Below are 27296 nucleotides of genomic sequence, written 5' to 3' on the forward strand. Positions count from 1 at the left end.
TTTTGCCAAGCCCTAGAATGAAGTTCCTCTATTACTAATCCAGCAAAGAGGGAACCCACTATGCCCCGGTTTACCATCCTTTCCCAGTTCCTTTTTGCTGGGCATAAACCATGCTCACCAATCTCACCTAAAACAGGAGGCAAGGAGCCCAGCCTTTTGTGCAAGCAGGGGCTGTAACTGCCCTCCTATTCTGCCCCAAGACGAAACAGGACTCTTGGAAGCCGAGAAAGACGTAAGAAGTCCTTTCTGGACCGAGTGCGAGCATCGCGAGGAGCGAAGGCATTTATTTGGCCGGCCCAGCGGGCTCCGAGGGGGACCAGAGTGCAGAGGTCCAGGATGGGCTTGCTGAAGGGCCTTCTGCGAGCAAGGAAACTGCTGCTGGTCATCTTGGTGCCGCTCCTGCTGCTGCCTCTGCCCATGCTCCACCCCAGCAGCGTGAGTACTGGCCTGTCCCCTCCTGGGGCCAGTGGGTGAGATGGGAGGTCAAGGAGATGAGGTGGGTGGAGGGAAGGGGGTGCCTACACAGTTCCTCAACGTGCTTTTCTGTTGATTCGAAGAAATAGAAGTGTTTTCCTGGAGGAGGTGAAAATACTCTCTTCCTAAAAACTGCCATTTTCACCCCTCTAATTCATTCCCAGTCCCCCGTCCCAGCGCCCCCAGCCAGGAAGGAGATTAGAGGAGGGGCTGCTGAGCTGGCTGATGTGTTACACAAATCAGCGGGCCAGCCTTCCCCAGCAGCAGGGCCGGGCCCACGTGCCGATAAGAAGAAGGACACCCTGTCTCCTGTAGTTGTCGGCACTCAGCATGTGACCATATGTATGGGAGAGCAACTGCAGATGCAGGAAGTCCTCCCTTTGATGACACCGAGGAGAGAGGATGGGGGAGGGAGGGGACTGGGGACAGCAGGGACTGGGGTGGGGTAGAGTGTGGTCCTGAGGGGGCTCTGGTGCACTTAGCATGGGCCAGTGGGCCGGTCATGGGCTCTGATAACCAGGCTTTGAACTTCATCTCCAAAGTTCCTTCTGAACTTTGAGTTGAGGGGGAGCTCAGCATCTCGCTCCGGTCCTGGAAGACCGCCCTTTCATGATTTGTAGCCTCTGTGTTTTCCTCTCCGTGCGCTTGAAGGGAGACGTCAGGCGACATGATAAAAAGAAAGAAAGAAAGAAAAAGAAATAAGCGCCCCCAACTGCAGACCGTGACCTAATTTTTGAGCGGGTTTGAGTGAGCGCAGGAGCCACAGCTCCGGCTCTGCTCTTGGCTTGATTTCTCAGGCCATCACTTGCCTCCCTTCCCTCCCCGGCTGTCTCCACCTTCCCGTCACCCCCTCCTCCTGCCTCTCTTCCTCCTCCTCCTCTCAGTGGCTTTAGCGCCCCCCCCCACCTCGTCCCCCGGCTTAGACTTTAAGGAAAATAAACTAAGAGAGGTTAAGCGTGTTTGTGGGAGGGGAAGTGCGCCCTCCACCCATCTCCCAGAATAAGGTAACCAAGATTAAGTTACAAAGTTAAATAGAGGGGATTAGGATGCTTCTTCTTAAAAACAAGCTGGCTTAAATCTTTAGTAGAATAAATACCCCAGAGTGCCAGGGAGACGCTGATTAAACCCGGGCTGGGATTAGCAGACAGTGATTACTGCTGACAGATTTCTTGGCCTGTACACTAGTCAATTTTCTGCTTTGTCCAAATGAGCTGATTTTTTTTCTTTTCCTTTCATGCTTTTTCTTTTCTTTTTTTCTTTTTTCTTTTTCCTTTTTTTTTTTTTTTTACTCAGTAGCAAATGGATTTAAGGGAATGCCAACTGAAGACTCATTGCCCTCTTCTCCATAGCGGTATCTGGCACCCCGTGTCCTCTTAAGTCAACCTCATCCTTGGGGACCCCGACTCCAGGGTGCAGTGTTCCCCACATTTCATTCTGGGACCCCATTTTTGAGCTTCTTAGTTACCAATGACTAGTGAGAAATAACCACAAAAAAGGAAAAAAATAAAATAACGAATTATTAAAATAGGCAAAATAATCTATAAATTTCAGGAGAAAGAGATGTGGCAGGGGTAAAAAGAGGAGAGATAAAAGACAGGTGAGCCCCTGCTCTATTTGGGTCTGTAAATAATTTTTCAAAGCTGGACTTGCTAAAACCAGGATTCGGTGAGGGCCCTTTCTTGACCTTGCCCCTTCTTCTAGACTGAGTTCACCTTAGGACAGGGTGTCTCAGCAGCCACACTCGTGACATTTGGGGCCAGATAATTCTTCATGGTGTAGGGAGGGCTGTCCCTTGCCTCGTAGGATGTTTAGCAGCATCCCGGGTGCCAGTGGCACACACTGCCTCTGCCCCTCCCCCTCATTGTGATAGCCAACAGGCTTCTCGATATTACTAAATATGCCCTGGGGGCAACATTGTCCCCAGCCAAGAACCAGTGCCTCAAGAAAATAAAAACTCGGGACCTCAGTGCTTCCTAGTCACTGCACGTGGATGAGTGAAGGGCAGAATATTGACCCCCATGTCCCTTGGGACAGCCAGATAGAGCCTAGGTTGGCCAATGCCTTCAGAACTGGATGCAGCCGGCTTGCCACCTATCCCAGCATGCCCTGCGAAGATGACTTCTCTGTGTGTCACAGCGTCAACAAGAGCCCTCTTTTTCCTCCACAATGATGTGAAAGCACCTGGAGGTGACCAGTGCCCAAGCAGGCACAGAGCAGCATGTAGAATGTCTCTCACCCATCCCTCCCTTCTTGCACGAAATTTAGATTCTGATATTTAATCCTTAAGTTTCCTAAATGAACTATTTTTTTTTTGCTCTGGACTGGAGCTGAGAGAAGGAACCTGGGCAGCAGCTCCTGGCCTGCAGGTCTGGAGGTTCTCCAGAGTGAAAAGCTACATTCCAGGTAGGGTTAGAATGACCTTTTCCCTTTTTCTAGCCCAGCTTGCTAAAACCAGGGGTCCAGACTCTGTTTACCATATTACAGAAGAAGAAGGCATGGGAGGGGTTATCTATAAGCAAGCCCTGCTTTAATGTCCCCAAGGGGATAAAAGCTACACCTAACTCTGAAAGTAAATTTCATAAAGGCCTCCCAGTCACTTACAGAGGTCCCCAAAGGGTCCATGGCTTGTTAGGAATTGGGCCACACAGCGGGAGGTGAATGGCAGGTGAGGGTGTGAAGCTTCATCTCGACATCAAATACACAGACCGAAAGCCCCTACCAGCGAAGTTAGGATGAGATGTCACTGGGATGGTCGAAATGCATGGAAAAGGAGCAGAGGCAAGCATCAATTAGTAGCAGAGTCAGGAAACATCCAATATGGGGAAATGCCACTTTTTATCTCTCTCCTGCATTTGTAAACAGGAGCAAAAAAAAACCACAAAAAACCACAAACAAACAAACAAACAAATACTCACAATTGACAATACTATCGCTTAAAAGCACTACCTGAATATTTGCCAACCCCAGCATACCTGCTGACCAGAGGCAGTGATAAGGGGCCTGGGATTTTCAAAATATCTTCGCCAGCAGATAAGAGAGACCTGTTGGCCAACAGAGGAGCCCAATTCAGTTCGACCAACATTGATTGAGCAGATGTGGGGCCACGGGACTCCTTTAATAAAACTTCACAGAGTATTTTGGGGTGTCTGAATATAAGCTTACCTATTAAATTTTGATAAGGTTGAGAAGGTATAGAAAAACAGTTTATGTAAATTCCACGAATGAACTGGGTGAGAAATGCGTGGAAAGGTCTTTTTCTTCTGCTCTAAGTAAAGTCCAGTAACAAGGATGGTAGTTTACCGTGTTCTTCATCCTGCTGGATGAAGGTGGCATGGTGACTTCCTCCAGTAACCTATTCTAATCTTTAGCAACAGTTACAATCAAAAAGTTTACTTTGGATTACCCAAATTCTCCTAATTCAAACCAAAGTGGTGCCTGGTACAAGAAAGGTTTCTGTCTCTCTTCTCAATCTCTCTCTGTCTGTCTCCCCTTCTCCTTCCCTTAATTTATGGCCCTGTGATGACTAGGGCAAGAAAGACTGAAGGTGCTAGGGAAAAAATAAGCACATCTGAGTGAGGGACAGATATTCTGTCCCCTTTATCTTCAGCTGGAGTTAATACCTGCCCTTCTGTCTCTTTCCCAGGTAAGAGGTGAAAATAAGTGAGCTAAAGGGCTTTGAACTCCTTTAAGAATTTTACTGCTGCAACAAAGGGTGTATTTCTCTAAATTGCATTCTTTTCCAAATGGAGCCTTTTTATTTTTCCACTATTGATTCTGTTATCTTATCAGCCCTTCCAAAAAATTTTCACTTCTCTCTGAACTTTTGGCCCCAGAGGAGTTCTCAGCAGGAGCTATAGTCAACAATGGTCGGGGCCAGTTCCCATTTCCCAAGCCCCAACCCCATAATCCACGCATATCAGGAAGGAGTAAGGCCCGAACAGCTGGGTTAATCACTCCTCATGCCCCTCACTGATCACTGCGACCTTTTGTAATTTTTGTGCAAGACAGTGAGGACACTTGTTCTGACCCCAAGGGAGAGATAAACAGAACAAGATTTGTCAGGTTCCTTGATCACCAGCCAGCTCAGGGCAGGTCAGACCTGAGCCCAGATGGTTTAGAACTATGTATAAATCGAGGAGCCCACAGCCAGCTCGGCTTTTCTGCCGCGGCCCTCCGAGTCCATCGTTACTGCCCCTTGGACAGAGAACTCTCCTAAGAGTAAACCAGTGATTTTTCTCAACACCATTCACCTGTGCCATTGCAGGCACCCACCATGACTGGAGGCCAAGGTTAAGGAGAGCTGATTTTCTTTTTTTTATAAGAATGTTGTACTAATTTATTCTTTGCACCCAGAGGCTGTGCAACCAGCAAAGTGAACGGGCAGGGAAAACTGCTGGCAAATTTCCAGGCCTTCTCTCCAGGTGACAGCACTGTCTACTCCCTTTGTCAGAGAATGTTTCCATGTGCATCAAGCAGGTGGACTGGAGTCCCAGAGCAATGAGAACCAGACATGGCTTAGCGCACTGGTTCTCAGCCAGGGACGACTTTTCCCCCAAGGGACATCTGGCCCTGTCTGGAGACGGTTGGGGTCGTTACAGTTGGGGAGCTGCTACTGACACCTAGTGGGTAGAGGCCAGGGGTGCTGCTAAACATCTCACAATGCACGGGACAGCCCCCCACAGCAAGGAATTAGCTGGCCCCAAATGGGCCCATCTCTGAGCTCGCATGGGAACCGATTACGCAAATCGATCCCTACCTTCGACTACCCCAAGAACCTCTAGTGTCTGATTAACTTGACACCAAAATGTCCTGCTTGAGTCCAGCTTAAAGCTGGGAACTCCACTTTTACAGTATATGACCTTGGCTCTGAATACTGCAGTTACTTTCGGTCCCCGCCCCAGACAGTTTCAGGACACAGCAGAGCTGTGATGTCATCACAGTCCAGTGGCCACCCTGCTGCAAACCAGTGCAAACCACATGCCAGGCACCTGTTCACCCTAGGAGCAGCCATTAGATCATACACCAATGTATGGTTCCTCACGGATCTGCCACACACACAGCTTGCCAGAGCCCACCTTGCACCTGCCAGGGCTGCATCTCATTGTTCACGTCTGAGTTCGGGTGCTTGCTGCCTCTGCCCTGGGTCTCATCTGGATTTTCAGTGGCAGTGGCTGTCCCCGTGACTAACCTGCCCACTTTCCTCCCCTTCCAGGAGACTGCGTGTGCTTACGTGCTGATTGTGACTGCCGTGTACTGGGTGTCGGAGGCCGTGCCTCTCGGAGCTGCAGCCCTGGTGCCCGCCTTCCTCTACCCGTTCTTCGGAGTCCTCCGATCCAGCGAGGTTAGACCCCCTGCGGCCCAGCCCCCTGCTAGGGTCCCTGCCAAGCCAGTGACAGAGGGCTTAAGGTAAAGGGAGATGCACAAAGCAGTTGAGGAGAAGGCTTTTTTTACCCTCCGCAACAACCCCTGAGCACCAAGCCTTCGCATGTGCTGTTCCAGACCCTGAGTTCCTCTCCCGCCACCCACCACCCTCCTCTCCCTCAAACTGCCCCCTTCAGCTTTGCGAGGGTAGCGTGACTTGGTGAGGTGAAGGCTTAGGCATCTTATTGCTGGGGCTGGAGACAGGAAGCCCTGGAGGAGGCAGAGGGCAAGTTTTAGCATTTGAGGTGGAAAATTCTACCCCATCTGTCTGATAAAGTGGCTGCGGCTGGTGATATTTCGCTCTTGGGTTGCAGGGAGCAGCTTAGAACAAGTCTGCTGTGCTCAGATTTGAAGAAAATGCTTTTAGGGTGGGGCCTATGGGGCATAGCTCTTTGTGAACCAGTTAACTTTGCAGACAGAGAAAACACCTGTTCCACAACCACCGGCCACCCCCCTGCCCCGGCGTGTATCGTGGCGCACCAGGAAAAGCTAGGCTGGCCTTGGGCAGGGGACCCCTGTCCCAGACGAAGCATCTACTTGTCACCCCCCAAACCCACCTTGTGCATGTCCAGCCTCAGGCCATTCTTCCACCTTGAAAAGTTCTCTCCAATTCCTTCAACCTTTAAAATCCTACCCAATTAAACCTTTCAGTGCAGCTTTTCTAAAGACCTTGGCTAAAAGTATTGTTCCCTTCCCTCGGAGCCCATTTGATGTCTTTGTCCTTTAAATAACACCAGATATAAACTCTGCAGATATGTCCTCTTTCCACCAAGATTCACTCCCTCCAGGATGAATGAAGTCCATGGCTTGTGTGCAGTGCAGGCCACTCTCTCACTAGTGTTTCTTAATAGCATTATAGTGTAAGAAATTCATGTTTCTCAATAGCAGTGTTTTTTGATCGGGTATCAGTAGTGTATTTTCCACATGCAGGCAGGTCTCTGAATAGGATCAGCGTGACTCTGAGACTGTGGCCTTTGACTCATGTTTTTCATCCAACATTCAGAAAAATATTTTCTGAGTTCTGCATCCACTATGTGCAATATAGGATGTTACAGGGACCCTCAGAGCGACAAAAACAAAATACATAATTTCTTCCTTCTTGACCCTCACAGCTGACGCTTCTGAGTGTCTCACTGTTGGCTAGATGTATGCCTAGAAGGGGTTCATGTTTACGGGGATTAACAAATCACCACAAGAGTTTGTCGTGTGTGAAGCTTAGACGGCCTTCTCTCTGCGAAACTCAGGTCCCAAAAAGACATAGGAAACGGTAGAAACGACTCCTGACCTCGAGAAGTTTCCATTCGACCAGAGAGGAAGTATAAATCACATGGAAAAACACAAAAGACCCTCATTTCCTGGTGCTACGGAGATTTATACAATGCCCCATGAGGGAATGTTCTAGACAAATGAAATTTACCCCGTCACGTGCCCAAAATTGACGTTGATCTCTTTTTGATAGAAGTCTTTCTAAAAAGCTTTATAATTTCCCTAGTCTTTTAAATAGAAATTGTTGAATATAAATTAACTTTTTTTTGCGGGGAAGGAGCCTTTAAATTAACTTTTTTTTTTGGAGCCTTTACAATTTCCAAGGGGAAAAAAATGATCTTTCAGAGGAGCCGATGTGGGCTGGATGACAGCACAGTTGAGTAACTTGAGTGCTGGCTGAACAGTTGAACTTAAAGAATCTTGAGTAACATATTGGCACCAGACTAGAGAAAGACCTCACATGAAAATACGAAAGTCATGTTATCAGATTAGCAGATGACTCAAAGATGGATGTGCTAGATTATACGGCGACAGAATCAATGTTGACAGGAGGAGACAATGAATTAAAACTGACAAAACAAAGTTTAATAAGGATAAATGTCAGCAGCCTGTGTGAAAAAGACCCTTGGCTCTTAGCTGAGTACAAACTCAGCATGAGTCATGTATCGCTACAATGTGGCTGCCAAAATTGTGAGCATTTACCATATGCCAGGCACTATGGAAGGTCCTGTACATGCATTTAATCCTCTACAAAATGGCTATTATTTTTATCTTCAATTTACAGAGGAGGAAATTGAAGTTCAGAGGGGTTAAGTAACTTACTGTAGGTCACACAGCTAGTTAGTGGAGCTTGAACCCAGAATTGTACGATGCCAGAACGTGTGCTCTTAACCACTGGCCAATATTTACTGAAATCTGCTGAATTAATAAATATACGTGTCCAGAGCATCAAGTTCTAGATAAGGACCTCATTCAGAGGTGGGTAGGCAAGATACCGAAAATCTAGAACATGAGTCCCATGAGGAATGAAGAGAAGACTCGAGAGGGGTGTGGTTTCTGGCTTCTACAGCTCAAGACACCAAGCTCACGGGTTAAACCAGAACCAGAGAGTCAAAGCACCATGAGGGAGACCCCGCTCTGTATGAGGGAAGAACAGCGTGGTCCTGCTGTTCCCATTCCTGGAAATACAAGCCAGATGCCCACGCCAGGGATGCTGGAGGTAGACTTTGTGCCGTGGAAGAGGGATTGGGAGCTAGGGGTCCTCTGACTTTAGGATTCTATGATCGACTTGTGAGCATCCAGCCAGTACTTCTTTCTGCTGGTATACAGAGCTCGGTCCTATGTTTTAGATTTATTTTAAGGTTCTTGTCTTGTTGTTTTGTTGTGCCTCCATTGTGACTCTCACTACTGTCATTATATCTGCTTCTTAAGTCCTCTGAGCCCTTCTAATGTGTTGCCATAGCCTGGGACAGTATCGGTGTCAATCAAGCTGGCTAAGATTTATTGTTTATAGGAGAATGGCAGGGAGGTGGGGGCCAAAGGGCTCTCTGGGGAACCAAACAGCCTGGTTTGAATGATGGGGCTTGGGATCGTCTCCAGGATGCTCAGAGTCAGGAACTACTTCTGGGAGTGATTACTTCTGCTCTCTCTCTCCCCGCAATCCCGTGCGCACATGCGCACACACATGCACACACACAGACACACACGCACACGCACACGCACACGCCCACGCCCTCCGCTGTCTCAGTGGCCCTGCACTGCAGGCCCCTGGCAAGTCTTGTTCAGATTCCAGTTCCTACCAGGTCAAGAGAGGCAACGAGGCAGCTCTGGCTGGGATAACAAAACAGCCTCTGCAGCCAAGTGACGCGTGAGTCTGATGTCATGATCGGCCTCCCTGTTTGCTCCTGATCTTTCTGACCCGCTGGATTCCTGATCAATGCCTAGACTCCAGCGTTTTCTGTTTGTTCCAACCCGGGGGCATTTGATCTATCGCTTTCTACTCTGCCTTTCTGGCCTCTGCTCACCATGGAGGCTGCCCCCTCACCCCCCACCCCACATACAGACCTGTGAGGATGTTGGCTGAGCATCTGGGCTGGCCACCTGCCTGACCCGGGCTTCCCATCACCCACAGCCATGCAGTCACAGCCCAGAGTGGAGCTCTACGCCCACGCCTTCAGTGGGGACCGGAACCGGGAACCTACAGAACTCACAGTCTTTTGAGGCCAAGCTAACGTTTCTGTGGGAATGGCCTGTTCTCTAAGAAACAGCCTAAGAATCAGCCAGCCCCTTTGCCTCTGGGCTTAGAGCCCCGGTTTCCTCCACTGGGGTGGCTCCTGCAGTCCCGAAGAAACCAGGGTACTTCGTGCCAGCATTTCCAGCTATGCAGGAGCTGGGCTGACATCCAGACCAGGTCAGCACCTACCTGGGTCTTTCTCCTTTTTCTCCTTTAGACTTCTCTAAAGTACGGTTTGCAAAAAAAAAAAAATGCTTTCTTAAGCAACAAAACCTTTCCTATAAACCGAGTTTAGGAGACTGAATACATACAACAGATGGAAGAGGAAGTCCCTATTCAGATTGGGGGTGGGGACCAGAGCCCTGGCTGCCAGGGCCCCCTGACCTTTCAGAGGCAGCGAGTGTGGTTTGAAAGCCTCTGTCCTCAGGTCAGGTGATTCGGTGGAGCCCACATACTCTTACCCAGCAGAACCAGCATTCCTGCCCACAGGGCCAGGCCGAGCGCCGGACCCATTGGACCGGGCCGCGTGGCTGGGGAACCGGCTGGAATCAGGTAGTGTGGACTCTAGTTCTGTTGGGAAACCAGCCCAGGCCTCCCCTGCTGGAGTCTACAGGATTTCACTACAAAATTATGCAGATGAACTCAAAAAGCCTCAAAATAGGTCCACTGCCAGAGGCCACTACAGGTCTCCTGAGGGGTTGTGACATTCCCGCCAACCATCTGCATTTCTGAGGGGACCGAACCAATGCCACCAAATGCCTGTGTTAGGAGGGCATATGAACAGACACAGTCAGACCCACACATCCTGTTGGTCCCTGGCTGCCATCACCATGAGCAAGCAGAGTGGCCATGCAGAAAAGGTCAGGGTCCAAGTTGGGAGTAGGGTAGAACTGAGTTTGAATTCGTTTTGTCACTAACTAGTCTTGACTTGTTATGGCGCGAACGATTCTAAGACCCACGGAGCCAATTGAGATTAATTATGAGCCTTTATTAGCCGGCCGGCGACTGACTCTCTACCACGCAGGGCTAGAGGAGATCAGCCCCGAGCTTTCAGAGCAGGCAGCTAATAAAGCTCAAGACCATATCCTGGTGGTCTCCTGAACAAGCCAGCAGATTACAGAAGTGGAAGTTGGCTTTTAGCATATCTTTGCCCGGAACAACACCCTTAATTAACAAGTAAATGGATTACAGAAGCAGACATTGGCCATCTACATATTTTATACAATACACTTCCTAAAACCACACACAAGCAAGTAGGACAACTTCTGATATCTAAAGATATTTCTTCCCTGTAGCTGACTTAGCTAGTTTGCTCACTTCAAAATTTTCCACCCTTAACAGACTAAGTTGTGGAACCTCTCTAAACTCCCAGTTACTCATCTGAAAACTGAGAATAATAGAAATTCCTACCCATTACAGCACCTGGCTTAGGGGGCTGCAGGATTGGTTGGTCTGTCTCTGTCTTCCCCTGACCGGGGTGGGGAGTAGTAGGGGAGATGGCCCCAGGAGGGAGACACACATTCTTACCGAGAAAAGTGCCCGGCTGAGGTTTACTTCCTGATTTCTATTCTCCTCAAACTTCTAGGAATAGAGCCACATCTCCCCTCTCCCCTTTCAAAAAGAAAAAGAAAAAGAAAAAGAAAAACCCTTAAAAAATTAAAAACCTAACCTATCTAGAGAGCAATAAATAACTGTGTCTAAAGAAAGTAATGTTTTTAAAAGCTCATCACTAACAGATGTCAGCTGCAATTCATTGACAGTGAACTGATTAGTAATAGACTACATTCAACAGTATTTCTGTCTTTGTGCCTCTCAACCCAGGCTGGGTCAGAAAGCTCTTGTAATACATGCACCCGTCACTTAAGAAAATTTGGAGGATCTTTGTCTTTTGGGTCCACCTTGCTCCTTCTTATTTTACTTCTTTCTCTTATTCCTTCATTTGATCACCTGATTCCTAACCGTCAATCTCGAAGCTTCTTATCTTTTCTTCCTTCTTTAATGATCTTAATGGACATTTATCGAGTACTTCCTACATGCCAGGCACTGTCCTAAAGGCCTGCCTGCATGACTGAAGGCCCATGTCATGATGGATTAAATGAGCTATGTGACATTATTATCATCATGAAAACGTTGGAGTGACAGGTCACAAGTGTTCAGTAGTTTGTCCAATAGCATACAACTCACATGGCCAATCAGACATGCAGCCAGTAAAGCAACCACTTAAACCCGAGCAGGCTGAAGGCTGGAGCCCAAATTCTCAATTGCTGTACTCTGCTCCACCTTTTCAAAGCAGCCTCCTAGACCCAGCTCTTCTAAAACACAGTCCAGAAACACCTCTGCTCTCCAAGCTCAGCGAATTGGCATACTGAGAAAAACCACAGAGCAGAAAAGCAGAAAAGGCAATGAAACTACCAATGCAAATGTCACAGAACCCATGCATTCTGCTCCTGGGAGGAGCACTCATTTTAAAATCTATTCTATCTTTGCAAATAATTCTAACAAGTTTCATTATCAAGATAGTTTCCCAACTCACAGAATATGAGTCTTGGAAATTGGATAGTGGGGGGAAAGAATGCTTATGGTGAGCATGAGTACACAACACATGTTAGAAAATGATTTAAGATAATCCTCAAGAATCCTGGAACGCTGGTGTTCCCTGAGGGGTTCTTAGTAACCACGGTATTATTGTAAAAAACTCAGTGGGCTAGGCGGCTAACAAACACCACCACTGGATGGAATTTTAATTTGTAAAAGCGAAAAGGCAGCCCTGTGCCTGGGATCACTCTATGTGCTAATGACCTCGGACCAGGTCAGCCTGTGTGGGGGCCACTCAGTAACAGGAAGCACCACTAGAAATCCCAATTGTCAACATGGTGGCCATGCTAGCTGCTTTCCGTGTCGTTTAATTTTCTTAACAGCTTTACAAAAGGTAGGGACTCACTTAATCCTTGTTTATTCTTAGATGAGAAAAATGAAGCCCAAAGAGGTTGAATAACTTGCTCAGGGTCACACAGTCAAGTCCTGGCTGACTGCACTGCCCTCACTCTTCATGATTTGGGCACATTATCTCATAATCACAGACTACAAGAGGCTCATTGCTCAAGCACGTGGCATCGCTTATAAGGGGCCCGGGAGGGCATATGAATAGACCCCAGCCCACCAAACACCAAATAAGAAAACAGCACAGAGCCGATATCCTACTAAAGCTGGTTCTGGGCCCAGGTATTTAGGGCCAGTGTCAAGACTTCCCTCCTTGCTAGGCAGAGGAAATTTAAGCACCAGCTCTACCACAGAGCTGCCTCTTAGATATTCTGGGAAGGTAAGGGTGCAACGAGGAAGATCTTAACCTCCCAGCTCAGCTGGAGGCCTCAGGCATCCCTGCAGTGCTTCCATCTCCCACCAGGGGGCAGCATCCCCACGCATGCGCAAGGCCCAGAGTTACAAGCCCAGCAGAGCAGGGGGCCTTCTCTGCCCTCTAGGAGCATAGTGACAGTGTTAGTGAGGGCTGGAGTTGAAAACGAGAACTAAATTAACCAGAAGCAGAGGGGTCTTCCTCCAGGAAGAAGACAGATATATATTCCTTCTCCTACACAAACCTCATCCACCAGACAACGAAATCACTTTGGGACAAGATAAGGGGAAAACGAAGCAGCCTGCTTTTATTTTGACTTTTGTGTGATCAGAGTGTTATGTGCAGAGTTTAAAAAATCAGACGATACCGAAAAGCTCACGATGAAGAATCAGCCGTCTCTTCCGCCCCTCCCCACTGCACCCCACCAAGTTCCACCTCCCCCCGCCCAGGGTCAATAACTTTTAAATTTGTTAACTGCTTCTTCTAGCATTAAGCTCTACATTCTTATACGTATTCTGATTTTATTGAGTTACCACATCTAGACATTATTAACTGACTCCCTATTATAGCAGATGAAGATTTTGTCCTCTACACCCCCCGATTCCCCTCCCTCCATCCCCCCGAGATAGGTATATCACAGTTTTTGTTACTTCAATAATCAAAGTTTAACAGTATGATTATGTAAATATTAGTTACTTAGACACTATGTATATGTCACTATACACTTTCTTTTCTGCTCAATTTTTATTCTTCCTGCAGTTAAAAATGTTCTTGTTTTCTCACTATAAGAGGGTTTTAAAATGAGAAGCTAAACTTTTTAGATATCTTTTCCTCTCGATTTCTGTCATGGTTCTGCTGTTGGGAACCATTTTCATGTATGTGACAAATATTTATTGAGCATCTACTTTTGCGTGTTATTCTACTAGGTGTTAAGAGACAGAGAAACATGATATAGACAGAAACACGGTCCTTGGCCTTTTGCAGCTAAAATTTAGTTGGGAGACGAGAGAGGTTCACATAAAAAAAGTAAACAGTACAAGCATGAAGCAACCATTCAAGCATCGCCCTAAGAGCTCCGCGATGTGTGGAATTAATGGCACCCGCAGGGAATGTTCTGGAATCAGAGGTTAGCATCTCCAGGAAGGTTTTCTGGAGGTCACCAGGCCCAAACCGGGCTTTGAAGTCTCATCGGTATGTACAAGCAGAGAAGAGAATGTTCCAAGTGAGACGAGACCAATGACGAGTTGGTCCGCGGACCCCAAACATATGGAACATCTTTTTAACAGGCCTCGTTCTCAATTTCCTCATCATTAAAAAGAGGGAAGGAGTTGATCATTGGTACCGTGCTTGTGCGAGAGAGAACTCCTATTCTTAGGAAATATACACTGAAGTATATTAGGGATAAAGAGCCAAAATGTGTGTAACTTACACCCTCAAACGGTTCAGAAAAAAAAGATGTGGACAGACAGGTAGTGAGTGGGTATTCCTTGTACTATTATAATTTTGGAACTCTTTGGAACTTTGGATTATTTGGATTTATTTAAATTGGAAAAACATCTTTTAAGGTTGAAGGCTAGTTATAAAGGCACCTTCGAGAATTCTATCCTAAGGAAATAATCACATTTATGTAAGGTTAACAACTTAAGCAGAAAATTATTCTTTGCTCCATTTGCAGTAGGAAAATACAAAATCCAAACCTTAAATACTCAACAAAAAGAAAATGGCCAAATAAGCTTTATGGCACATTATGTTACTATTAACATGGATTTTTCCAATAAATTTAAATCTTACAAGAAAATGATCAGAGTATGATGTAAAGTTTTTAAAAAGCAGGATATAAAACTGTACAGACGGTCTAAATCCAATTATGTATCTACATAGACATTAAAAAATTGAAGATACCGAAGTATTAACAGTAGTAGTAGTAGGATTAAGGGTAATTTTATCTTTAAATTTCTGTATTTTGAAGTTTTTTGTAATGAGCATGTATTGACTTTCTTCCTAATAAAAAATAAATATAATTTTCTTAAAAGCTAAAGAAAAATGAGATGTGGGGCCAAACCCAGGCTTATTTTAATAATTTTTAAGGATTAAGATAAAATGATAAGTATGTTTACTCTTTGAAATCATAGTTCTATCATAACTAAATAAATTTATTCTTCTTGGAGAAGAAGAAGTATAATGCCTGCCCAAGGTAGTATGTATGTATATATATTTAAAAATTTTTAAGTCTATAGAACAGTTGGCTATTTTAATAATCCTCGTCTCCCCGCTTCTTGTTCGCCAGCCTCTGGCTGGGAACGGGTTTTATCAGGCGTGGCTCACGCTCCCTGCTGGGACTGGGCCTTGGGCTGGGTGGGGCGGTGACTGAGCTGGCCTCCTGCAGGTGGCAGCAGAGTACTTCAAGAACACCACACTGCTGCTGGTGGGTGTCATCTGCGTGGCGGCTGCCGTGGAGAAGTGGGACCTGCACAAGCGCATTGCTCTGCGCATGGTCATCATGGCCGGAGCCAAGCCGGGCATGTAAGTCGCACTTGGGGTGTCCAGCCCTGGGGCGTCCAGCCAGCTCCCATGGGGCCGCAGGGACAGTTCCACTTCAGGTTGTTTTTCTACCCGTGGGGATGGGATGACACACCAGAGCCATGGGGCTCCCACCTCCCCCTCCAGTGAAATGGCCTGTGACTGTGGAATAGAGATTTGAGTGTGTGACTTTGGTCACAGTCTAAGCAACCTAGACTGTGAGGGCAGCAGGTTACAAAATATAAGGCAAACCAAGATGGACCAACAGAAATGGTTCCCCAACCTTTTTCCAGTGTATCGGGAAGCGGGCTGGACAAGGACGTGATGCCTTGTCCTTTGTCATTTAAGGAGATGTGACGGTGACAGCTTCCTCCACCCACTTTGAGTTTTTGTTGTCATTTGTTCAGACCACAGACCTGCAGACATGTCGCATTTGACCCAGAGTCTACAATGCACCCACCACCTGCCCTCAGTGGCTTCCTCTTCTCCCCCCACTGCCAGGGCCAGCGAGAGATCCACAGCCTTGGGGACCGAGCAGGGAAGTTGGGATTGACAGTTTGGGGTTAACCTCACTCCCTCTCTGTTGGATGACCCTCCCCTCCCCTTCCCTTTGAAGAAGAGTTCTCACTCACTTCCTTCTAGTTTACAACTTTCTTGCTAGATTTTACATAAGCTGCCTGACTCCTTTGGGAGTAAAATGGGATATAAACAAATAATATGGGATTTATTTTCAACATCAGTCTTTAGTTGAGTACAGGTTTTGCTTAAAAGGACGCTCCTGCCGCCCACTTAACTGCGGCTTGATTCAGCGTAATTCACCCCCTCACTAGGAATAACCCTGCGCCCCACACGCACCCTCCAAGGTGCACAGTGGCGTTTCTTCCCATCATGTTGGCACTCCGAGGCTGTTTAAAACCTCGGTGTTATCGTCGAGCATTTATATCCCCTTGTGTTTCCACTCATCTCCATTCACCTCATCCCCCAGCAAGTTTCCACCCACTGCAGTGCTCTGTCCTTGCCTGTCTGGGGCAGGCAAACTCAGGTCACTGTCACCCCAAACCAAGACACCATCAGGACCTTGGCCTCCCCAGACATGAGACACAGGTTAGATGCATGGTCCCCAGTTGTGTAAAGTCGGTGATACCACCTAAAGTAATAAACGCGGTGGTCCTTACATTGGCTTATCTTATGGACATGACAACCGTGTCTGCGCAAACACACGCTGCACGTTTCAGAGTCAAAGAGAAACAACAGGAGAGTTATCTTCATGAGTATTTTCCTCTAAGCATTGACTCTTTACGATACCAGCTGAAAAAGTGCACACAGTGATGTGGACGCTTCTGTGACTTCAGGGGCCGGTTGGCAGTGGGTCAGGGAGTGGGTGGAACTGTGAGCTCCCTACATTATTCTCTCTTTGGTCACTAATACCTATGGTGACTTGGCTACAAGGCAAGGATTGTCACGGTACTTGTAGAATTGCTCGGTGTAAGAACAAAAATAGAATTCCTTTTACACAAAACACCTATCGCCACCAAGCTGATGTCTGCAGAGAGAGACGAGCAATCAGTAAGCCCACCCCCCGCCCTACAAATTAATTATTCTAGTTTAAGTAAGGGCTTTCCTACTCTACTGTGCCCAGGCCATCCAGCCCATGAAGTGTGGTTCATTCCATTAAGACAATGTTTACTTACTGTACCTCTTGCCAAGCCCTGGGAGTCTAAAGCTAACTATATGACATTAAAAAAAAAAAAAAAGATTTTCTGGATAATCGCCCCCCCTGGCTCTCTCGGCCAGCGCCACCGGGCTTGTGGGAGGCCCCCAAGGAGCCCTGTGGGGTCGGCAGTGCGGGCCCCCGGGGGGCCCTGCTGTGGACGCCCCGCCTGCCCTCCCTGCCTTGCAGGCTGCTGCTCTGCTTCATGTGCTGCACCACGCTGCTCTCCATGTGGCTCTCGAACACGTCCACCACCGCCATGGTGATGCCCATCGTGGAGGCCGTGCTGCAGGAGCTGGTCAGTGCCGAGGAGGAGCAGCTGGTGGCCAGCAACTCCAGCATCGAAGAGGCCGAGCCCATCAGTACAGTTTGCTGGAGTTCATCTACCCTTTGCCCCTCTGCCCTCCTCTCTGGACACTGCCCAGCTGGGTGCCCACCCCACGACCCCTCACCTACGTCCCTCCCCTCGTCTTCTGCTGCTTCCCCTTCCCTCCCCTCTATCCAATACAAGCCTTTGTGGCCCAAGCTTTCCTGGCGGCCCGCCCCCTCCCCCCCATTGCCAGCTCTTCCTTCTCCCCGCACTTACAGCAGCCACCTCCACTCCTTTCCCCCAAACGCTCAAGGGTCAGGACAAGCCATGAGTCCCTCCGTGCCTTTGGGGTCGGGGGAGGGGGGAGAGTCCTCAGCCAGCAGGCGTCCAGCAGCAGCCTTTGTGCCCCGCTTCCCGAGCCCCGCCCCACAAGATGGGGCCCCGCCCCCACAGCTCACTTCCCGCTCTCCTTTGCGACTGTAGGTCTGGATGCGAACAATAGCCAACCTTCTCTGGAACTCATCTTTGTCAATGAAGAGTGAGTATGACTACCCTCCTCCCACACGGAGCCGCTCCCGGTCCCTTCCGAGGTCAGGAAAGCTGGGACCTGGGCCCATAAACAGCTCTTTTAGACCTTTGGGCCACACGCACCTCTTGCCACCCCACTGCCTCCCCATACCTGGAGCCACCTGCCAAGACCTTGAGGGCACCTCCCTTAACCACAGGGTTTGCAGTGATGAGGGAAGAGATAAGAACAGGACATTGACTCTGACGGGGTACAGGGTTTGCCCACACATCTGCCAAGTAGAGTTTCATCTGAATCGATGTCCCACTTAGAAAAATACGTTTAATCTATTAATGGAAAGATACTCACATGATAGATGGCACTGGAGATTCTTAGAGAATCACAAAGTTTTATAGATATTAGATTTGGTCTTGTTAGATATGGCAAAGAAAAATTAGGTGACAGGGGATTAGAGGACGGTGGATGAGAGCCATTTATTTGATGATGAAAAGCAGCATCTAGAAAAGGAGAAATGGAGCCTCGAACACTCATGCGAGTAACCCAGTAACAGCCCATTGCTTTGGGAGGTTCGACAGCAAAATGTAGTTTTCAAGGTATTTCGTGATGAGTATCATACTTTCAAAGTTGGATTTGTACTAGAGCTCAGTTTTTCGATTTGCTCTTTTCCTTAAAACAATGGAGGCCTCACATCGAGTGAAACCAGCACATGCACTGGGATTCACGCAGAAGGGTGTCATCAGGATACAGCTTTGTCTGCCTCCCACCCACCACTGACTTCCACCAGGGCATGTTGCGTTTCCCTCCCTGACCCTTGACGATAACTCGGGCAAATCCCGAAACTCTTCTGGTTCCTGCCAGATTTCAGAACGATCTCATTTTCAGATAGTCAGCGGTCTGGTCCAGACCCCTGTGAAAACTTCCATCGCTCATCCAACGCTTCCCCCACTTTCTCTCATGCTCACACCCGCCCCCCCGCTTCAGCCCAGGTCTGCAGAGTAAGAGGTAAAAGCGAGTGGGGAAGAACCAACTCTTCTCTCTTCCTCCACCTCCCTCTCCTTTCCCCACTCGCTCTGCGGCTCCGACTTCTCCGGGGTGAGGGCAGAGGCTGTAGGATGCAGGAAAGATAAAGGGGCCAAAGGGTCTGGGCTGGAGGCGTTGTAGCTGAGTGTCCCTTGAGGCCACCTCTGCACAGCCTGGACCGACAGCGGTGAGGCGCTCTGGACGACACTCACGCCCCGTCCTGGGTTCTGTGCTCTGGCGGCTCCCCCCACACCCCCTTCTTCCAGGAGCCGCCTCTGCTCTGGGGCAGCAGGGCCCTTTCAAGATGGCTGCGGCCCAGCTCCCCTCCGTGGGCCGCTCCCGTGGCACGGGGTCTCCTCACTCTGGCCTCTCCAGCGGCACCCCCTGGCCTCCTGCCTTTGTTCATTGCCGGACAAAAATATGTGCCCCACACTCCAGAAAAAAGCTCAAGTTGTCCCTCGAACTCTCGCAGCGGAGCCTGCTGGTGGTGCCAGGGCGGCTGGCTGCGTGAGGACGCAGCCTTCTCTCTCGGCCAGCCCCTTCCATGCGGCCCGAGGGGTTCCTTGCCTGCCATCCTCACCCAGTGTGCGAAGGACGGACGGGAAGCATCCCACACTGTTCCTCACAGGCTGACTCTCTCCAAAGAATGCTTCCCTCTGAACCTCTCAGCCCCTTCTCCTTCCCTGGTGCCTGGGATGAGTGATGGCCACAGGGATGAGTGATGGCCACAGGGCCCCCAGTCCCGCATGTGGGACCCGCACGTCTCGTTGTCTCCACAGTGGTGAGCTTATAGCACCTACTGTCCTCAGAACTAAGACGAACCAGAAACATCTATTTAGCATTCAGTTTGTAGGCAGCACTGAAAGTCAAATTCTCACCTCCCTCTCTACTCCGGGCAAAGCTTGGGGACCGACAGGTGTGGGAGAGACTCAGCAGCACAGGTGACCGCCACCTGCGAGGGGCAGGTGCTGAGTAGAAATTCTTTCCCATCTTCTTGTTCTCACTTGCCTTTCACCATGCGGAGTCTGGGCCCTTCCTGCTCCTTCACCTCAGATAAGCATGTCGCAAGTTTCTCTTCCTAGATAAAGACCGCCAGAGTCAGCCGGTGAGCACGCGGCAGGGGCCATGCCTCCCCGGGCAGACAGAGACGGGTTCCTACCTGGCACCACCGCGTAGCACCCCACTGCCCGCAGGACGTTCGTGCCCTCTCTCTGCCTAGTCTCCTGCTCTGCAAATGCAGGTGGTGGTACCTGCACCATGGATCTGTTAGAATTAACCAGATCGTGGAGATTAAAGTCCACGTTTGAGTGTTCGGTGCCTACTAAGCGCTCCGTGTTAGCTGTCATTAGGGGTGTCACTTCTGCTTCAAAGGAAATGCTCTGTCCCCACCAATCCTGGCAGCATCTCTGGAAGACGAGGAAGGCTAGAGTGAAGTAGCCTTCTCTGTAGCCTAGGAAACCGGGGTCCAGAGGGGTCACTTAAACCAGTCACGGCTGTGCGGGCAGAATTCCCATCTCGTGCGATCTGGTCACTGTTGATTCCCACTTCCTTCACTTCATTCCAGCACCTCGACGACAGACTTCACTTCTCTGATGCAGAACAAGGTATGGCCTTCGGTTTTCCTCTGTGCTTTGAGATACTTGAAAGCCCCTCGAGATAACTCAGGGACAGAGATGCCTGACAGCTTGTCCTAGAACTGCGTGGCCTCCACGGACGTGAGGGGAGAGAGGTGCTCTCTCTCACCCGAGCCTGGACGGGCTCCTGGCGAGGGCCGGCACAGCTCCAAACGCAGCCCGGAGTACTGGGCTCGGCCATCTAAAGTTGACCTTTTTTTCATGGAAATCTAGTACTCAGCCGTCCAGATTTTAAAGGGCCAGATTCATCCTTAGGATTTCTTTGGGGGGAGGTGGGGGATTCCATTTACAAAAATCTGATTACAAAAAGAGACATATTTATAGGAGAAAGGCAAGTTTACCTGCACATGGCTACTTGGCCACCCCCTCCCCCAAAGCTGCTTTGACATCTCACATCTATCCAAATGGATGGACTTTGATCAGTCCAGATTCTGGGCTTTCTTGTGGTGCAACTTTATTTATTTATTTATTTTTTTCATTTCGTGTTAAAGAAAAATGAAGGATTCTTCATTAGTTAATGAAGTTCCAGAAAGCCAAGCTCTCCTCTGAAGACAGAGCCATACTCTGCCAAGTTTTAAAAGCTTCTTCAAATGGGGTGTTTGACCCCAGCCCGGATGGGAACTTGTGAGATGGAGCGCAGGTTCTAGTCTTCAGTTCTCACAGTGCTGAGTGGGGGGGCACCCCTGGCATGACTAGGCAGTGCTCCCCAGGCCACCCCATGTCCTCGTCCTGACAGTGTGATGGTCTTTGTCCCCACAGAGCCTGAATGGTGCGCATACAGTCACCAACCCCGTCAAAACTGCAAACCACCAGGGCAGGAAGCAGCACCCACCCCAGGTAACTAGACTGTCCCTCCTGGCCCTGTTTCCTACATGAAATGCCTGAACTTCCCAAGGGGCACTGGCCTCAAAGTCGTGAGGGCTCCAGGCTAGTGAGCCATCGCCAGGCCCTCATATCCACATCAGTGTCTGGCCCTCCTGTGCCATGGAGATAAAACAAACTTGCTGTTGACTTGGCAAGTCATTCTACCGTCTGAGCCCCAGTTCCTCCAAGTATGAAAGCTGAGGGTTGGTCTAGATCAGAGGTGTCTAAACTATTCCTCAAAGGTACTTCAGGAACACTGCAAATATTTTATTTGAAGATCCTGAGATTTTAAAGCAATTGCTTTGCTGTGAGAATAGACTTTTCCTGGTACTGAACCACTGAATCAAAATACAGAAGTAAAACAGATGTTGAAGCTGGTATCAAATTGCAGCCATCACTTGATTCAAATTTTTGTGTTCATCAAAATGATCTCAGTTACTTAACATCCACCATTATCATAAATGTCACCACTTATTAAACACTTATTATGTACCAAGAACTATGCTAAGCATTTTGTCTCAATGAGGCAGCAATTTTGAACCCCCTTTTGCAAATGAGGCAGAGAGGTGAAACCATGCACCCAAGGCCTCGCGCCAACACGGGGAGCACCCTGATTCAAATCCAAGTCTCCCTGACCACGCATGTATACTTCAGTTATAAAATAGATATATGCCAATGAAATGCTACATTTACGTTTTATATATTGGAGGGCTGTGTAAGATTTCATTAGAAGACAGGATCGTGGACACATTGGACGAGAGAATCTCTGAGGTCTCTTCCAGCTCTGATAATTAATGAATCCCTCAGGGAGGTTTGGAAGGATCCAGACCTACCCGGGCCCTCCTAGGAAGACGGCTAAGGGCTTCGAGAAATATCGTAAAGTGGCCTCTTCCCCGTGGTTGTCCTATGACCTGGCTCGCCAACAGCCACTCCTAGTCTCATGAAGACTCGATGAGGGGCGGCCGGGCCTGTGGGGCACAAGGACACTTGCTTCTTCACTCTATACTTGCGACCAGGGGTCGGCAACTTCTGACCAAGCAGGGCCTGAGAGGACCACAGCAAGGCTGAGGCTTTTATGCAAGCAGGAGGGGGAAAGAGGGGGGAAAAACCAGTAAGCAGAAAGGAGAAGCAGGTGAGGACGTAAGGAAGGAGAGAGACACTCTTGGACCCTCTGCCTAAAGAAAGCTAGAGTCCTTCTGTAATGCAAGGCTTATTTTTTTAGTTATCTCCCAATCGAGACAGTCACTCTAACTCCACATAGAACAACCATTTTTCGATTTATTATTCTGACACGAAATGGAGAGCAACCAGTTCTACTGGAGTTCAAGTAAAAGACAGAACATGCTGTTAATATTAACGACAAAAATAATAATAGCTTATTATTCATGAACTACCAAGAAGTGTTCTAAGTGAAGTAACAAACATACATACATACGTACATACATACACACATACATACATACATATTACTTCATCTACCCTTCACAACCATCTGGCAGAGAAAATAGGATTTTCCCCTTTTCACAGGAGAAGAAAGTGCAATTTGGAGGGTCTCCCTGAGTTGGGAAATAATAGAATTGGCATGGGGATATGTCTCCCTGACACCCAAGTTCAAAGCCTGCCCACTGCACCACGGTGCCCATTTTCCGTGCCTTATGTGCCAGACAACCCAAGCTGGGTCGGATAGATTCACTGATTTTCCTTTGGCAGGAAAAGCCACTGGTCCTGACCTCCGGCCCCAGGAACCAGGAACTCCACAGAAAGTACAAGTCCCAGCACGACCAAATGATCTGCAAGTGCCTGTCCCTGAGCATATCCTATGCCGCGACCATCGGGGGCCTGACCACCATCATTGGCACCTCCACCAGCCTCATTTTCTTGGAACACTTCAACAAGTAAGCAATCCGCTTGGTCAACAAATATTTCCTAACCGCCCACTACGGGTCAGGAGTGGGACTAAGTGCTAAGGATACAGCAGAAAACAGGACTAGAACAGCTTCTGTTCCAAGAGGGAAAAGAGACAGTCAAGCCATTACAGTTAAATGTGACTTGAGAAGGGCGGGCTTCTCCTGGGAAAACCCCACTGGGGGAGGTCGCCCTGTCTAAACGCAATGGCGAAATAGAGACCTGAAGCATGAGCTGAAGTAGACTCGATGAAGGGAGATGTTCCAGACAAAATGGTGTGCAGGGGGCTCGGAGCAAGAGCAGAGCCCATAAAAGAAAACGAGAGAGGGCGAAAGGAAGCCAGGGAGGTGGACAGGCAGACCGCAGGCGTCTAAAGGACTTGGACTGCAACCGAAAGGCTGTGAAAAATCTTTAAAGAATGTGAGGCAGAGAGTGAGGTGATCAGATTTATTATTTTGAAAACTCATTTTGGATTTCGAAAGCGGAGCATAGATTGGAAAGGAGAAGACAGGCAGCAGGAAGACAAATTCGGATGCTGCTGCAGACGCCCCCGAGAAAGCCGATGGTGACCTGGACAACAGTGGCAGTGGGCAGGAGAAATGGTCGGATTCGAGAGACGTTCAGAGGTAGACTTGACGGGCCGCGGTAGGATGAGAAAACCTGAAAGAGGGAAAAGCCAAGTCTGATTGTCAGGCTTGTGGCTTCAGCAACTGGGGAACGGAGTTGCCCTTGACCTAAATGAGGGGAAAGATTAGAGATTGATGTATCCACTTAGGAGACAGATCCAAAGCACAAGAGAAATTTTCAGGCTGAAGGCATAGATTTAGAGACTTTGGCACAGATCTGCAGTGGCCTGCAGAGCCGCCTTCATGGACCCATAACCAGTGTGCGGTCACACGGTCACTTGTAACACCTTGCTCAGAAGGGCTCCACGCTTGCCTTCGCCAACTTGAAATTCTTAATAATTTTGGAACAAGGGACCCCACATTTGCATTTTGTACTGGGCTCCACAAACGAGCCGGTAGTCCGTCCTGGTGGTATGGATATGAAAACTGAAGCCATAGAATGAAGGAGATGACTCAAGGAGAACGCATAAAGTAGAGCAGGGGGCATAAATATTAAGCTTGAGCAGTTAAAGTAGACTAGAAAAGAATAAAATGATATCAGACAGGAAAGAGGAAAATCTGGCGTCCTTCTACCCAAGGGAAGAAAGTTTTCAAGAAGGAAAGAATGGTCCATATCGTTTAAAGTTGATTGAATGATCAAGCAAAATAAGGACTAAACTGTATCCATTCGATTAGATGACATAGAGGTTACTGGTGACATAGAGGTTACTGGTGACCTAGGCAAGAACAGTTTGGTCGAGCGATTGGAAAAGAAGCCAAATTTCAGTGGATTGAAGAATAAGATGGAGGAAATGGAGAACTGGCTGTGAAGGGAAGAGAGACATGGGATGATAATAAAGGGAGAGTGAAGTAGGTGGTTTTGAGATGGAAGACATTTACCTGCTGACGGGGACGATCTGGTAGAGCGACGACGTCACTGAGAAAACAAGCAGGGATGGGATCCAGTGCAAAGGGAAGAAATCGGTCATGGACAAGAGGAGAAACACAGCTTTCATTTTAGCAGGAAAGATAAGAAGGAAGGAAAAAAGGAGGAAGAGGGGAAGGAGGAGGAAAGATCAATGAAAGTTTAAGACCTAACTCCCCAACATCCGAGCTTCATAAACTCTTCACCCCCCATAACTCTGTGCGGGCTCGGAGTTTCAGCTCTTTAACTTCTGCTTCATTTTGTGGTTGGGCTAATTCATAGTCTCTCAGTCTACCTCTTGGGTGGTCAGTGGTACATTTAGCCATAATTGTAGCTTACCTGGACAACAGGGATTCTATGAAAGGAAGGTGGGCTCCATGGGTCCCCACTGGTCTCAAAGTGCCACCATGCTGTTTTTCTTGGCATTGCTGAACAGACCACCCCGAGAGTTCATTTTTGATATTCAAAAATCTATAAATTAGCTGTTATACTACATGTATATATTCTGTTACTATAGATATACATACATATATATGAGTACACACACACACACACACACACATATATTCTCACTTTTAGAGATGCTATAAATGGTATTAGGCCCTTGCGTTTAGTCACGAAAGTCTATTTAATCTATTATGAAAGTCCATTCCTTTTCCTGGGTCCTGGAGCAAGGCCTGGGTTTCTACGTAGAGATGATGCAACAGACTTTATGCTTGGTAGCCCAGGCAGTCCACAATGAGTCACTGAATGATTTCTGTCCTTGGACATCCTTCTAGTTCCAAAAGCCCTTCTTCCCAATACCCACTATCAGTGACCCACCCTGGCCTTTACGGAGGGCACAAGCTATTGTTAACTTCTCCAAGAGGCACATAAATGTTAGTGAGTTCATGACCAGGCCATAATGCAAAAGAGTGGACGTCCCTGTGATGACAGAGATTAAACACTCTTATATCCTGTGCTTCCATTGCATTCTCTGTGGGGGAGCCTGCTCTTCTTGGCCCCTCGCTCTTTTTCCATGCAGTTCCTACCACGAAAAGAGGGGCACAGTCTCTTCCCACCTTTGACGGGCTCTATGCTCAGCCCCCAAGAAGGGCCCAAGGGTAAAGAAACGCAGACACTGTCTTGGCTATAGTCATGGCTCACACATGGTCCATCCTTGCTCCCCAGGAAATATGACCTGGGCTGAGGGCCACAGCTCTGCCCGATGATGAATGAGGAGTCCTCTGGGCAACCTCCCTAGCCCCTTAAGACAGCAGAGGATGTCGATACAAGATCTGGAGTTTCCACGTCTTGGTTCTCCTGTGGGCACAGTTAACACCAGAAACCTTCATGAGGCCCCAGATTCCGAAGTTCTCTAGAACTGATGCCTCACCACGCCCCCCATCAAAACCCACATTCCTTCTGTGACTTTATAAACAAAGTACACCAGACTGCCCTCTCCATCCTCTTGTCTTGAAAACCAGATGAATAAACTTATCAGAATCTTTACATAAATTAAGAGCAAACCACTTCCGAATGATTCTCCCAAGTGCAAAATATATACACTTCAGTGACATTAATTTTGGTTGTCTAGGTTCCTTTTTTAGCTTACTTCATAATCGTTGCTGGACACTGTACAGTTGCAACCGTCAAATAAGTGTGTTCTAGATAATGTTTTACCATATTGTTATCATCTCTACCTTAGCTCTGCTACGTGTCTTCTTAAGGAGCATTTAGCTTCTGCCACATGGAAATCCACCTTTTCTATTCACTGCCCTGGTTCTTTTCCCTACAGTCAGTATCCAGCTGCAGAAGTGGTCAACTTTGGCACCTGGTTCCTCTTCAGCTTTCCTATCTCCCTCATCATGCTGGTGGTCAGCTGGTTTTGGATGCACTGGTTGTTCCTGGGCTGCAAGTGAGTCCCAGGGCCCTGCCAGCGAGGCAGAGGCTCTCCTCATCCAAGGTCACTGCACAAGCCCTGGAGGGCACCCCTAGGGGAACACAGGGGACTGGGTGGCGAGTCAGGCACCATCTGTCCTGGATGCTCTAAACGTCCAGGAGCTCTACGCTTCACTCCGAGCTCGACAATGAACTGTCCTTAATTCCAACCAATTGGTTAGAAGAAATGTCTGATTTATAAAAAGTCTAAAAGAACACTCTTCAGAGTGTTCCATGTAGTTTCTTTGCTCAGAGCATAGAGAGTAACTTCAAATAACTTCTAAAGAAATATGATTCCAAATAGAAGTTGCCTTAAGCTTAATTTTATAAAATGAGCATTTGTATGGAATGTGCTCACTTTCCTCAAAATAACAAGTTGGCATTCCCCTTGCAATATTATTTCTAATATTAATCTGCTTAGCGAAACAAACCTTTTCTTTACAACCAGTAATATCCAGATGTAATCAGCTTCAGGCTCCTAAGGGGAAGATGCATAATGAGTCTTTGCTACTTGTCTATGGAATCCGATGCTCCCAATGGTCAAGGAGTGTCCCCTGAACTGACTTATTTCTTACTCAGAGACTGTCGTCAAATCAATGATTGCTGAATA

The 27296-nt window shown here is 48.1% G+C and overlaps 1 protein-coding gene and 1 long non-coding RNA gene across 2 annotated transcripts in view; one reads left to right on the forward strand and one right to left on the reverse strand.

The window, feature by feature from the left end:
• The window catches only part of SLC13A4 (solute carrier family 13 member 4), a 37792-nt gene that overhangs the window by 293 nt on the left and 10203 nt on the right, over positions 1–27296 (forward strand). The window contains exons 2-10 of the mRNA XM_039860889.1: positions 201–435; positions 5687–5815; positions 15133–15269; positions 17167–17339; positions 17771–17825; positions 20398–20437; positions 21227–21304; positions 23042–23226; positions 26544–26663. Of these exons, the coding sequence (XP_039716823.1) occupies positions 337–435; positions 5687–5815; positions 15133–15269; positions 17167–17339; positions 17771–17825; positions 20398–20437; positions 21227–21304; positions 23042–23226; positions 26544–26663 (1016 nt within the window). The 5' untranslated portion in view covers positions 201–336. The remainder of the gene's footprint in view (positions 1–200; positions 436–5686; positions 5816–15132; positions 15270–17166; positions 17340–17770; positions 17826–20397; positions 20438–21226; positions 21305–23041; positions 23227–26543; positions 26664–27296) is intronic.
• On the reverse strand, positions 304–17844 carry LOC120601184 (uncharacterized). Its single transcript, XR_005652382.1, has 3 exons — positions 17564–17844; positions 3076–3217; positions 304–1118 (listed from the first exon to the last, which is right to left on the reverse strand). It is a non-coding gene; the product is annotated as an uncharacterized LOC120601184 (long non-coding RNA).

The sequence above is a fragment of the Pteropus medius genome, unplaced genomic scaffold (assembly GCF_902729225.1).
Source record: "Pteropus medius unplaced genomic scaffold, Ma_sr-lr_union100, whole genome shotgun sequence".
Lineage (NCBI taxonomy): Eukaryota > Metazoa > Chordata > Mammalia > Chiroptera > Pteropodidae > Pteropus > Pteropus medius.